Source organism: Pectinophora gossypiella, chromosome 11 (genome assembly GCF_024362695.1).
Source record: "Pectinophora gossypiella chromosome 11, ilPecGoss1.1, whole genome shotgun sequence".
Lineage (NCBI taxonomy): Eukaryota > Metazoa > Arthropoda > Insecta > Lepidoptera > Gelechiidae > Pectinophora > Pectinophora gossypiella.
In genome coordinates, this window is record NC_065414.1 from 12,278,004 (window position 1) to 12,293,599 (window position 15,596).

Below are 15,596 nucleotides of genomic sequence, written 5' to 3' on the forward strand. Positions count from 1 at the left end.
CATAGTTATGGAATAGAATTTTGATATTATTTACTCTTCCTAGCTTGACTCAGATTTATTGGAGTTAGCAACACCGATCACTTAACCTATGTACCTATTAGTACCTACCTAGTTATAAAATTGGCGCGATATGAATGACGTGCGGTGCGGTCAACGCGCGATGTTGTAGTAAATAACACGTTTCCGGGTGTTTTCGTTTTTGTCTAACCATGTCTTCAACTCGGGGTTTACGAGTGTTGAAAGCGATTGAACACTATGTAAAAACGAAACCAGACAGATTTGATACCATGAATATTTTTAATAAGGTAAGATGAAACGAAAACTTACCTAGATCTATTTTAATTTTTGTTGTAATTACGTGAACTTTGTACCTATTCAACATCACTTATCAAAAAGATTATAATGATGTTATCCGTTTTTTATTATAATGAAATTTAATGAAGTATAATAGTGCCTCGATATGTAGTTTTTTACTTTTGATTTTACTATAGTATCCAGGGGTCAACATTGACGACGAGAAAACGAAATTATTTTATGTACCTACCGTTACTTACGTTAATATTACCTACTAGAGTTATCGGTTACACGACTGGACTGGACTGGAACTGATTGATAGCTAAGCAACAGGGCTGCCAGATGAAAAAAAGGCATGATCGTACGTCAACTACAAAAAAATCGTATTCCAAGGAAATTTTGAAATGAAAAGATAGTACAACTTAAAAGTTCAAAGTTTTTATGAAAAATGAGAATAATTCGTTAAGAATCAGAAAAATAATGCAATAAAACTGTTTATTAGACTTATACTAATTTTCTGAGGTTAATTTTCTTTTTTTTTATTCGGAAAACTGCGCTATTCGTCATCTATCGCCTGCATCACTTGCATGTCCTCGGGTTTTATTATTCTTGGAACCAGTATCATGAGTGGCAGTAACGTCAGTACTTTTTACTGTAATTACTGGAAACAGCATTGGTAGGTTCAAGACAGTCTAGTTCCGATAGAATGGCGCCATCTAAATCGTATCTTTTTTTAATTTCTTCTGCACTTGTGATTAAAAAATGCCTGCAACGTTAAAAAAAATCAAAGCTGCCGGAGTAACACATTTGTTTTATTACGAAATGTTGCCAGGTACTGAAAAATCGTACATTTTCCGTACGATCGTAGTCTTGCGATCGTACATGAGTAGAAATGCCAAAAAATCGTACGAGTACGATTTAAATCGTACATCTGGCAGCCCTGCTAAGCAATAATATGCAGATATTGCGACGCTAGCGCCGCCGTAGCCCGGGACTTACTTTTTTAGGTTATGGTAATGGGTCGCTTAGGCCTACACCTCAGAACAATAACTAAAGCATAGAAGGAAGGCTAAAATAAGAATTCAGAAACTATAAACCGGCTCTCTTCTAGCTTACGACACAAACTATGAGTGAGAAAAGGACAAATGATTCGCTCTTTGCTTCATTTTTTCCGAGGTTGTCACAACATGAAATGTCATTTGGACCTATTGGACTCATTTTAACTCGGCCAAATACATAGTAACATACATAAGAAGATTTTACTTATATTTATCGAACTATTTGACACGGTCGCGTCAACTGTGTTTACGAGTGTCTTGTGTTCAGATTGTTTTAAGTGATAATTTAACAATATTTTTCCAAATAAATGGAAAGAAACTTTTATTTATATCAAATAATTGAGTGTCTCGACTGTGTGATATTATGTCTTGTGTGGTATGGGGCTGCAGCTCACATTCAGGAAGAAAAGAAAATAGCCAACAACTTCTGTCGTTTCATCGGTAAGTTTTTTGTAATTTTCTAGTGAAATGTGAACTGCTGAACAATTTTAGGAAAGTAATATGTTTTGCTGAATAGATTTGTAGCATAAAATATTTGAGATATCCATTATATTATACGTTTCATCGATGAATACGGAATTGATTTGAGGTTATGTTGATTGTCCATAGTGATGTACTAAAATTATCGATACTTTTAATTTTTAGATTTCCTGTAGACGATAACAAAGAGAAAGAATGGATAATTCGCATTAATAGACGAAATTGGATTCCAAATAAGTACAGCCGTATTTGCTCGAAACATTTTACTGCGGATTCATTTATGTGTGTTCCTAATTCAAAGTGGAGGCGTCTTCGAGACGATGCTATTCCTACATTGAACATTATAGATCAGACAGATGAAATGGTGTTTAAATTTAAATTTCAGCCTAGCCTGCATCATCTCACTGCTGGATAGATAGATAAGATATTTGTATCATGTTATCACAACACGTTTATACTATCTATCATTCAACTACATATTATTATGTACTTAATAAACTTAGTATATATACTAAGTCTGTAGTTGTTTTATGTCTAAACAATTATGAGTTGTACACGTTTTATATAAGTAAATTATTATTATCTTTGATTTCAGATATTAAATCCAAAAGTGTCGACTGGATTTACATGAAAAGGTATATCAAATAATTTTCTTTTTTTATATTTTTAACATGATATAGATATATAGAGTGTATTAGTGATGTAACGAATATTCGCATTCGCATTCGCATTCGCGAATATCCGCAAATTTTTGAATATTCGCTTTCGCATTCGCATTCGCAAAATTTATGCGAATACTTAGCGAATGTTTTAGCGAAAGTTCATCTTGAGCTATATTAGAGTGGTGAAAATGTGTCGCTTTCTTTTTACATTTGTTAATGGCTGCAATGATTGATTCTTGTGACTTAAGCCCTTCTTTAACAACAAGTTGGATTTGGTGCGATGAACAATCAATGTTTTTAATGCTCAATAAAGAAATACCTTTTTTCATGTTAGTGCCACCATCTCTTACAATACATAATACGTTTTCTTTGGGAATTCCCCACGATGACAACATAGTTTCTAACTTTGCCGCTATATTTTCTCCTGTATGTCGCCCATCGTTGAATACTTCTGCTTTCAATACAATCATTTTTCGTTCAAAATTATTGGTAATTCCGTGACAAGTGAAACTTATACGAAACGTCAAACCTATCAAACATTTTAAGCGCGCTTTTTTGACATTTTAAAATATTCGCATTCGTATTCGCATTCGCGAATGTTGAAGATAATTATTCGCAATCGCATTCGCATTCGCGAATGTGAAAAATCCAACATTCGTCACATCACTAGAGTGTATAATTCAACCAGCTGCACAATGCACTTAAATCAGATATATTTTACTTTTATTTTTATAGATTATTTTGTACATATACTATTTTAACATTATTATTAAACTTTATTTCAGTCAGTTCAAGAAGACGAGATGAAAAATGTAAAAGAAAAGCTGAACAAGTCCCGCCTCAAGATCAAACGACTTAATGAAAAAAAAAAAAAAAAAAAAACAATGTGACAGGGTGTCACAAAGACAGTTTCTAAGCAAATTGACACTGTTTAGAAATTAATAAATTTGTATTTATTGTAAATATAATGTACATAATTAATAACGTGTGAAATAAATACTTGCTAATGAACAGATTTACGATCTAATTTATATTTCATATTACCTCCTTTTCTTATTTACTCCTACTCCAACACTCCAGGTTGATACGAACTGCGCCCAATAAAGAATGTAATGAATGTTATAGATTTGTGTAAGCGACTTAGATAAATCTTGACTAAACCTTCCTTTACAAATACAAATATACTTTATTGCACACAACATACAATACTTACAAGTTTTGCACGAAAGATACAGTACACCACCTACCTACCTTTTACTTTCCCTTTCTGTTCTCTTATGAATACTTGTATGCCGTATTTTTTTAAGTATAATGCTATATCTAGTAGGTACGAGTATCCTAGTATTGAAACAGCTTGTAGCCCTAGTAAAGACCGCCATTTTATGTTTACAGAGTGGCACGTTTTTTCTGTAGGTATTTCCAGTCCATACTCTTTTCTATGTCTATGGCGTGACCCCATCGGGCCTCTTACCGTCTGTGCGGCTTAGACCCGGCGGCGGCGGTTCCAATTTGCACGGCACGTCGATCGACACCAGTGCACGGCGGATGACATCATAAATAAATTCGAATATTACAAAATACTTACCGATGAAACGATAACAGTTGGCTATTTTCTTTCCTTCCTGAATGTGAGCTGCAGCTCCAAACTAATATAAACCAGACAATATAATCCAAAAATGGTTAGATACTTACCTATCAGAGACAGAGTCTCCTTTCATCAAGAAGAAGATAATTGCATCCTACAAAAAGAAATCTTGTAAAAAAAAATTATCGACATTAATTGTAAGTAAATTTAATTTTATCGACATATTACTAAAGTGACACCCAACACTAGGCAATGAAAAACTTGTGACAACCTACGAAATTACGAAACAATTTTTGTATATGCGTCTTTGTCTAACATTACGCCGGTTCCGTAAGATAAAGTAGAGCAGAATTATAGAGTTCTGTTGCTATTTTAGCCTTCCTTCTATGCTTTAGTTATTGTTCTGAGGCCTACACTACCATTCTGCCAGTGTGAACCCGGGAATTCTTTTGTGTTGTATTTACAAAGACCAAGTATGTATAATACTATAGATTTCCACCATGGATTTCCACAATGTGACTTTGACAGATCATCGACTTTACGTTTCGTTTCATTCAAATGTGAAAGTAAGCTTGTAATATGATCAAAATAAAATTAGAATGAACAAAATAAATAAAATAAATCGGTACTTTCGGTTCTAGCGAGGTCCTAGCTCATAAGTTCAGAAAAGGTTGACCTTTAAAAAAAATCGCATTGACTACATCCCCATAATAATAATTCTCGGTACTTTGTGTAGCACTTTGTTTAAGTTTTTGGGTAAACTGTAGTTTTGTTGAGGGCCTAGACAAGTTTTTAATGTTTCTATTTCTACACGCGCTGATATCAGTAGGTAGGCTAATAACCTAACCTAACGATGATGTAGGTACTTGTCGAAGGTGTTCATTTAATTTCGGGCCGAAGTGTCACACGTGTAGGCCCTATTTACTGTATATTCTGTAAGTAAATATCTCACGTATTTGACGTGTGTGTCTCGTCACAGAAGTCAGGAAATAAGACGAGGTGCACCTGAAAATCTTTTCTAATTTTAGATGGAACTGTCGTCTCCATCAAACGGCCATCTACGCGGTTCGTTTACTGTAGACTCTAGCATGTGCAACTGCGTGAATGCTATGCACGGGGGGTATATCACAGCTCTAGTAGATACATTCGCAGCGTATGCTTACGTGTGTGACGAGAAGGGGAAATTGGCTTGGACGACGAGTATGCACGTCAAGTGAGTATACCCATAAAGCCGCCTTTTGTATCTGCTTTTTTTTGTTGTTCTTTGTTTTGTACTTTATGTTCATTTTGTGCAATAGAGTGTTATGTTTTCATTATTATTGATTTGTACCCGATTAATGGCAATAGGCTGCTCGACTTCTGTTACATAGCAGTAGGGGAAGGCTGGGCAAAGTGAATACCCCGGGCAAAGCGAATACTCTCCACTACTCCTAAAATATTAGATGTTAATTCAACACACCACTACTGTTACGTCGGGCCATCTTGGATTAATACGCGGCAAACATAGAAGCGAGAGGCCGCGTCGTGTCCCATCCGCGGAGTGGAGATTTGTGTTTTCGTAAATAAAAGATTGATTTTACGCGGTAAGTACATTGATTAATTCTCCTATATTACTTGTTCTTGATTCTTAGGAATGTCTTAATTCAGTAGCATACCAAAGTAGGTTTTTATGGTATAATTAACAGAAAGTCAGAATTATTCGTTTTTGCATGAAATGTGTTAACCTCAAAATTTACCTAGTGGGGCAAAGTGAGTAGGGCAAAGTGGATACCATATCCACTGATGACTTATTATCTAAAAAGGTCTTTTACTAGTTTCAGTTGATGAATAAATATTAAAAAAAAACTGTTTTCACCGAAGATTAAGAAAATATATATAAAAGAAGACGGTAAACTAATTGAAAATTGGATTCGATGTGACATTTGTCAACAATGGTGTCACGAAAATTGTTCTGTTTTTGATGGCACATAAGGGTATACCTGTGACAATTGCCAATCTTAATTTTATAATTTTATGGTCAATAAAAGTTATTTGTTTCAGTTAATCAAAGTTATTTCTATATTTTCAGAGTCTGATTATGGGTATTCACTTTGCCCAAGTACTGTATCCGCTTTACCCGGGATACCGGGCAAAGCGAATACAATCGTACTTTTTTTTATTTGAACTGCAGTTGATTATTGTTTAAATATTCTTGGTTACTGAAGTTCGTATTTGTAAGAGCAATAAATAAAGATTGATTTCTGATAATTATTTTGTTTTTGTATTGTAAACCTTTTCTGCTATAACCTTAAATACCTTAAGGTATCCACTATGCCCGGCCTTCCCCTATTACTACTAAAAAGTGAGTGGGTGTAATAAATAAACATCTCTCTTTTGTTATTATACTTACCTAACTACTTGCACATAGCATTAACATGCAGTATTTTCTTTGTATATTTGTGGCTCTGCCCTTCCCGTTAGGGTATACGAACGTGAGTTTGGAGTATGTCATTGTTTTTTATTATTTTTATTAGCTTTACCTACTTAAATGCTTAGTCTCCACCAACCCGCAGTGGAGCAGCGTGGTGGAGTATGCTCCAAACCCCCTCCGGTTAATTGAGGGGAGGCCTGTGCCCAGCAGTGGGACGTATAGTATAAGCAGTTTATGTTACCTACTTAGAATAAAACACCTAATTAAACATGGAAGCAAATGTGCGGAACCTTTGCAATTACTCGAGTCACTCGCAAGTCCGGATCTTACTATTAACTTTTTTTTAACGTGACTTGTGATTTATTGTAGATTTGCCGCATATGACATTAACTTTTTCATTTTATTTTTGTTTTAATTGAATATGCAACTTCTGGGTAGGTAAGCTCTGTACTGTACATCGTTGACGTTTTCTTAACCAGTTTAAGAGGAAGAATGGTGTCAAGAGCAAACCCATTTGATTAAAAAAGAAAAAAAAATCTTGGCCGGAACCTGTGTGCTGTTACTACAACAACAACAAATCTTCAAATAAGACCCATACCCCAACTTTACTGTTTGTTCGATTGTGGACGAGAGCCCCTATCTACGTCACTGCAATGGGCTGCACGCGCCTAAATGCATCATAAGCTTTTGACATTGTTTTTTTATTTTTATTCTATACTAACACTGGAAATAAGTCATTTACTAACACATATATGAGTCAATGATTACTTGCAATACAGATTTTATTTATTTATTATAATAACACGCCACGTAACTTTAACTAATGTTTTTCTCCGACAGCTTCCTCAAATCAGCATTGAAAGGCGAGAAAGTAACAATAGAAGCGTATCCTCTGAAGAGTGGAAACCAGCCGGTAATGGAAGCCATCATTCGGAATGAGGCCGGGAATGTTCTAGTAAAAGGAACCGTGTCTATGCAAGCAGGCCAGGGCACGATCCAAGAAATGGCTAAAGCTGTGTTCCAGTTCGATTTTGATGAAAAATCTAAATTATAATGAAGTATTACGAATCCTCAACTCTTAAGGTGATGTGTTTCAGTCAGCTAGGTAACGCTGCGTCAGTAGATGGCGTTACTTCTGCAGTTTTCGTATTTTTTTCCATTTATTCGTTTAGTGTTGAGTACTGACCCAGTGAAATGTTAGGTGGCGAAATCTTACATACATTATCTTTAAGTTAAGCTACAATTTTGAAGTATTTACTGAAGATATCATATTGAAACATTGCATCAAAAGTTGGTGTCATTTCAATTTGTGTACAAACACGAAGCTGTCACACACACATGCGAACTAGGTTAGCTATTAAAAGAGATGCATAATTTGAAGTCTACTTCTAAATTCTAAATGGCGCATTTGGTAAAGCAGTAGCCGCCATTCTTAAGGTTCACGGTTCAAACCCAACTGCATGTTTTAATTGTTTTTACTTTTTGTATTTTTTTTTACAATTGAATTTGGCGAACCCGTCTATTTGTTACGGAATTTTCAAAAAGTATCACTTTTACCAATAATATTATAATTAAGTATACCTACAATAATTTACTTTGCACTAAAGTACCTTCCGTAATTTCCGTATTTTTTATTTTGTAAAATTCTAACAGGCATTAATCGCATCAGTGAACATGCGGCTAACTAAAAAACTACTGAACGGATTTTCATACGGTTTTCACCAATGAGTAGAGTGATTCATGGGCGTGCTTTAGGGTTTATAATTTATACAAGTATTTTTTTTGTATAAAATGGTTCAAAAATGATGATGAATGTCAAACATAATTATCGTTACAAATATAGCCGACTTGGAGCTTTCGGCGAAAACGCTGCCTGAGCCCATTGAGATATAACAAAACAACGTATGGTTGAATTGTTCCTTTTTTGTAGGTATACCGAAAAGTCCACAATATGTCATAATAATTATATTGTGTATAAAGAATTGTGTATATGTATTGTATGATTTTACAAATAACGATCACAGTACAGTAATAATAAGGTAGATTTTTCCTAAATTGCGTAGGTTCAAACTTTGTCGCATCGCGTTTGAAAGATGTAATAGCGCTTCAGGACGTCCCGCAAGCACGGCGCTGATGTCGCAGTATCCGCATATAATTATTATGACTTGTCATTTAGTTCCAATAAAATCCGCGGGACTTCATACGTATGTCAGTGACAGCTGGTGATAGCATGCGGGACACTTAGCACCTAATCGAATTCTATGTTGTTTTCGCGCCCAGTCCAGACGACTCACAGCGCATTTCTGGACATATATTTACGCGTGGTGTTTATTGTTAGGTTAGTTAGTTCAGGTTAGGACGTCTTTTTATAACGTGGACGTTAAAAAAAGACGAGGCTGGGACGTATTGAAGTAGTATTTCCATATATACGCGGCCTGAAATGGGCTGTTTCGGGGACCTGAACTGGTTGCTGTCGAACTTATTATCACGTTTTCTTGATTAAAATTCATAAATAAGTCAAATAGAAAAAAGAAAAAAGATTTTATTTAGTTTTAGATCTGTCATGATGTCTGTGATGTTTGTTTATTATACATAAGAATTTCAAAATTTATCTTATTTTTTTTCCCAAAGGGCAAGGCAAAGGGAACTATGAACATACAGCCATGTCTTGTGTTTTTTTTTCTTGATGATGATTAATGAAATGATGAAACCTAAGCCCCCACCCTCGGAGCAGACTCCTACTCCGAACCCCAAACGAAGTAAGCGGCTTGTTGGCGCAAAGCGAAAATAGATAGGTACACTTTGTTTATTGAATATTCCGATTTAATAATACTATCAGGAATGTTTTCCGACTAATGTGATCATTAACCACAAAACACCACTTCGTATTGATTATTTAGATTATTCAATGAAGAAAGCAACCTTCCCGTTCCCGGTCCCACCAAAAAGTCCGCGGCAAAGAGAATATAAATAAATCTGTATGTTGGATGGAAAAACAATTAATTATAAATGACTACTATTTAGGCCGGCAAATGCAACAACATCTTTTTTGATTTGGTTTTCCCCGAAGGGTAAGGCAAAGGGAACTATGCCCATACAGCCATTTCATTTTATGTATTGATTTTTTATTATAATATAATGTCCTGTTTTAAAACACGGTATTTACCCATTATTTAAAAAATGTTTAAATAAGATACGTTATTACAAAAATATTTTTCCAATATTCCTTTTCTCAGATTGTAGTATTTTTAGTTTTTTATTTATATTTATTCTCTTCATACAAAATCTCTTTATAAATTGTCACTGACATTCTATTACACTTGTCAAGTAGTCAAAGCCTTTAGAAAAAAAAAACTATCACGCACACAAACTAACATTGACACCTCTACACGCTCAGCAAATACACTGTAATCTGCACCACTACAAATGTAGAATTGATCAAAATTGAGGGTCTGAAATATGGTACTTCTCGTATTCGGACCCTAAATTTTTGTTAGTTTGCGAAAATAATACACCAAAATATTACTATTTATCGGTTTTATAACAATATTCCTCTATCCGTTTTCCTGTAGCACTGCATCAACTTTTGTATGGAAAACGAATCACCTTAAGTACCTCAAAATGCATTTTAATGTTTACCCATGGTAATTTAATAAATAACGCTTAGATAGTCTAAGTAATAAGTATCGATACTTGAAGGAGGTAGAAAGATTTTTGTCAGTAAATGTAAACGACATGTATAATTATTGTAAATAATTATAAGTTAAAGGACTAAGATAAAACCATGTTTGATGTATTTGTATTAAAAAGCGTACTAAGTACGAAGTATATTTTCATTTCACAGGATAACTCTACATTGGGTAGTTTCCTAAAGATAAATTATGAAATTCTGATTACTAAATAAAGGCAAACCTAAAGGTGCCAAAAAACGTTTTCTTATTTCCATTTAACATATTTGTCAGTTTTAATAAAGCAAAATGTAATACCTAATGAGTGCGACATTTTGTCACGTTTTTCTATGACGTCACACGTTGCTTTTTCATACAAATTCAAAGATGAAGATAAAGATAAAGATAATTTATTTGCTTAAACATGAGTAATATAAATACAGATGACAGTGTTCACATTATAAGTTCTAATTCCATAGTAATTTCGCGTTTTGACGTTTAATAAAAAGTAACTGATTTGACTAGTAGGAAATAGCCTATTGGCGGCTTTATTACTCTGCAGGAATTTCTTATAAATTACATTAGACGCGTAGTTTTATTATTTATTCTATACTAAACTCTAAAAAGTTTAATTAGCACGTCACTTGGGCACATTGTTGTTGTATAATAGTCTCGTTGTATAGGAGCTATAATATGCGCTATGATATAGGAGATTAGATATGCATGTTTTGTTTTTTTTTTAATAGGCGCCAAGAATTCAGAACTGTCAAAGTCAGAAAGGCGATCACCATGATAGTTATGGATACGGACTTTTTGGCGGGAACGGGAACGGGACAGTTGCTTTCTTCATTGAATAATCTAAATAATTAATACGAAGTTGTGTTTTGTGGTTAATGATCGCATTAAGTTAGTCGGAAAACATTCGCGACTGTGTTATTATATCGGAATATTCAATAAACAAAGTGTATCTATATATTTTCGCTTCGTGCCAACAAGCCGCTTCATAACTTGAAAGTTTATACGGACTTATGAGTAAATTCGTTTGAGGTTTGGAGTAGGAGTCTGTTCCGAGGGTGGGGGCTTAGGTTTCATCATTCATCGTCATCACCTTTCATCATTTCATTCAAGAAAAAAATATCAAGAAATCATCAAGAAAAAAAAATACGTAAGACATGGCTGTATGGGCATAGTTCCCTTTGCCTTACACTTCGGGGAAAACCAAAACAAAAAAAATATATAGTTTAGGATACTTTTTGTAAAATCTACCCTCAAATGAAGAAAAATAATGTTTTGTAAACAGTGATGAATGACAACGGCATTTTTGTATTTGGCTCTAAAATATTCCCCGACGTAAAGCAGGATGCTTTATCTTCTTTGCCACTGGAGCTATCTTGGAAAATATTTTCGTGAGTAACTTTTGTCCTTTGCCACATATTTTAAAAGTAAATTCGCTATTTTCCTATGCTTTTTATGTTAAAAATGCTTTTAACGAAATATTATCAACTGAAGAACAAGTTGGCATTTGATATGTATTTATGCTTACAAGAAGGCATAAAAACTGAAGTAGATAGCAAACCCATTCTAGTCAGTAGACTATATACTTAACATAGTAAATGAAAATTGCTGCAGTAAATTTCAGAAAAGTTATACCTAATAAAATTGTAAAATAGGTACCTTTTTTCTCTTTATCATTCTGTGAAAACCTTAGTGAAGAATTTACTGTCTTATCGATTGTTTTATTTCAAGATATTTATGTACTTACCTGTGTAAGTAAATAATATTGGTAATCATTATGTAAGTAGGTTCGTAAAAAACATATAATGGAATAAAAAATAAATACATTATGGACCCGTGGTAGCCCAATTGGTAGAACGCTTGCCTCTCACTTTGAGGTCGCAGGTTCAAATCCAGTACAGGCCTAAACCAATGATTGTGGAATTTGTTTTCGAATTCATGTTTGGATCATACTTAAATGATTATCACGTGCTCAGTGGTGAAGGAAACATCATGAGGAAACCCACATTCCCGAGAAATGCATTTTCGGATGTATATGACCTAACAGTATTGGGCTTGGGCTGGTCAGACAGGCAAAAAACCGGACCTGTCAAACCTACAGGTTAGGTAAGCGGACCCCGTGAAAAACGGGATAATGAGATGATGATAATGGAGATGATTATGGAATGAAGAAATCTTTCTTTTTTAGGTATTTAGACGACATGGCTTTACGTACGGCCTGTCGCGCTCACAAAATATGGCGACGAATAATTTTGTCTAGTAGAATATTGAGAAATAGACTCAATAAATTCGAACTGGCGTTTACCCTGGGGTCCAAGAATTTGGCGAGATTTTATAGGAGAAATAGAAGACAGATGAAAAAGGAAAATGGGAAGAATTTTTTACCTGTCCGGGAACCTACAGGCAAGTGTTGATTTTATTTATATTTATAAAAGGTCTTGTACAGCCTCCGTGGTCTAGTGGTTAGAGCGTCAGGCTCACGATCCGGGACCAGGTTCGATTCCCGATGGGGCCATTGTCGAAATCACTTCGTGAGACTGTCCTTTGTTTGGTAAGGACTTTTCAGGCTTGAATCACCTAATTGTCTGAAAAAAGTAAGATGTGTTTTGGTTCCGTGAGGGCACGTTAAGCAGTTGGTCCCAGCTATTAGCCGTAAAAACAACTCCACTAACCCGCAGTGGAGCAGCGTGGTGAAGTATGCTCTGTACCCCCTCCGGTTGATTGAGGGGAGGCCTGTGCCCAGCAGTGGGATGTATATTATGGGATGTGTTTAGGTATGTTATGTTATAAAAGGTCAGATATAACCAGTATCTACTTATGTACTTATTGCAAAAATAATGCTGTAGGACACGAATTAACCTTAAAAATAATTTTCAATAGGAAGGTATTCAGTCCTAAGTTGATGGTAAATGTAATTTTGTATGTCAATAATAACAAAACCCGACCATAATCAAATAATGACAATACAGTATAATACTTAAAATATTTACACTCCGCATAAGTCCCAAACACCTATAACCACTTAGGTAGCTAAAAGTTGTGTAGGTATCTATGGTAATATTTAGATCTGTGGTTTTCATCTGCTCAAGAAAAGATTAGAATCAACATTATTGTTAAATAATTAAGTTATAATTTCATTCATTTTCAGTGCAATCATCGACCACCACAACTGTTTTCAAAAAACGTAAAGGCGAAGACTTAGTAATTTACACTAAACGATACAAATTGTTTTGATTTAAGTAAGTAGCTACAGTGGTGACCCTAGCAAAATATTTAGGTGGTGCGAGACATTAATGTGGCACCCCTCAGCCCCTCAAAATACAAAAAAAAATATTCTTCTTCTATCGTGTGGGTTGTGAGGTGGATTACCAACCTCATCAACCCTGGTGTCAGGGTTACTATTGAGCCGCCAAAGGCCCCTGACATGACTCATGTAACGACTACGTACTTAAATCAGTAAATAGTAACCGGGACCAACAGCTTACTGTGCCTTCCGAAGCACGGATCGTCTTACTTTTGGACAATGAGGTGATCAGCCTGTAATGTCCTAACCAAACCGGAGATCACAAAGTTATTTTTCTGATATAACCCTAAGTAAGTAGTAACCGGGACCAACGGCTTAACGTGCCTTCCGAAGGACGGAAATTTTCGATTAGTTTACGGCCACCGAAAAATACCTATTTAAATCTTTTAAAAATATTGATTATGGCCACCCGGTATGAGTTTTATGTGACCGCAGTCTAACCCAATGAAGTTAGTTTGCGGCCAGGGTGGACGAGTCTTGGTTGAGTTGATGTGCTTGGAAGATTTTTGTACTCAATTGATTTTAACTTACGCAACTTCCTAAAACGTACGCATGAACGCGATATACTTTTGTTTATTTTTTGTCGAAAATAAATTCGATAATGATTGATTTAGGCCCGTAGTGGAACTAAAAATTGCGACTTCACAGTGAGAGTCAAACTTTCTTCCAACTCCGCTATACTGTCTTTAGAGACCTATCTTCTACAATAAAATAAATCTCTGTTAGAAAATATGTATAAAGTATATCACAGTATTATCAGACTTTAGACTCTGATATCATTATCTTATCTAAAATTCTAGATTATACCTATTCCCAATAGGTTTATTGGACACTAGATTAGATTTGCTCGGGGTTGGGTTAGCCAATGGTATAAAATAAGATATAATACTATGAATAGTCCGTCTTTTTGTTAAGGTGCAATAGTTCAGTGCATACAGTCGGTCTTCCAAATTCAATAATAAAAATATAAGTTTGAAAACTAAAACCAGAAAATATTCTCTGAAACTCTTCTGAATAGTGATGTTTGGCAGATACTTATGGTCGCATGCCGTGGTAAGCAAACTCTTAGAACAGTTTCGCATTCGAGAATATAAATAATAGGTACATAATTATATCGAGAATATTTTCTTGTTTCATACCTTTTAGAGCGTGATTTTCCCTAGTCGGGTTATAGTTTTCAAACTTATATGATATGTAGTCTTATCGATATAACGTTGCTATCTAGACAATCTGAGACCAACCCACTGTAGTCAAGTAAATTGTGAAGTATTTCATGTGTGAACCGCCATGATATATATTATGTGGGCTGTACGCACGCATAGGACGTGTTATGGCGCGGAAATATTCGGATACTCGCCACGAAATGCTTTGTTTTACATTTTATTTATCGTCTGCCCGTAAAGTGCCTTCGGACCGCTAATTCTGGTTGATGTTGGGTTCGAGGATATTTACTTAGGTGTTGGATCATTAGTATTAAGATTCTACATCTTTCGTCTATGTATGTAAACCTTGTTTTGTAAGTATGTTGTGTGCAATAAAGTATATTTGTATTGTATTGTATAATCTTCTTCTATCGTATGGGTTGTAACGTGGAATACCAACCTCAGCTACCTACTACCTACCTAGGGTTATTATTTAGCCGCCAAATGCCCCTGACATGACTCATGTAACGACTACGTACTTACATCAGTAAATAGTAACCGGGACCAACGGCTTAACGTGCCTTCCGAAGCACAGATCGTCTTACTTTTGGACAATGAGGTGATCAGCCTGTACTGTCCTAACCAAACCGGGGATCACAAAGTGATTTTTCTGATATAACTCCACCGGGATTCGAACCCGGTGCCTCCGGATCGTGCGCTCAACCACTGGACCACGGAGGCCGTTAAAATAGAATGGGATTGATATGTTAGCTTACATCACCTTATGTCAGTCCCATATATTTTATCACTGTCACTGCCGCTTTTCGAATTTCGAAATCATTTGCAACTTATTTACCCAGGAACCAGAATAACACCCGTAGTGTTGCAAGCATTTTGTTTTAGAAATTAAACCAACCCCAGATGGGGCGCGCTTGTATGAGTCATGTTACTTTATTCGCAAGCCACTGTATCAGTTCT

At 35.2% G+C, this 15,596-nt stretch overlaps 1 protein-coding gene and 1 long non-coding RNA gene across 2 annotated transcripts; both read left to right on the plus strand.

The window, feature by feature from the left end:
* The first annotated feature begins 138 nt into the window (after positions 1-138).
* LOC126370624 (acyl-coenzyme A thioesterase 13-like) lies at positions 139-10,304 on the plus strand. The gene is made up of 4 exons (XM_050015590.1): positions 139-305; positions 5,108-5,292; positions 7,330-7,566; positions 10,096-10,304. The coding sequence occupies exons 1-3, from the start codon at positions 210-212 to the stop codon at positions 7,541-7,543; spliced, it is 495 nt and encodes a 164-aa protein (XP_049871547.1). The 5' UTR covers positions 139-209; the 3' UTR covers positions 7,544-7,566; positions 10,096-10,304.
* On the plus strand, positions 1,345-4,148 carry LOC126370640 (uncharacterized). Its single transcript, XR_007566902.1, has 3 exons — positions 1,345-1,793; positions 2,428-2,467; positions 3,280-4,148. It is a non-coding gene; the product is annotated as an uncharacterized LOC126370640 (long non-coding RNA).
* Positions 10,305-15,596: the final 5,292 nt, after the last annotated feature.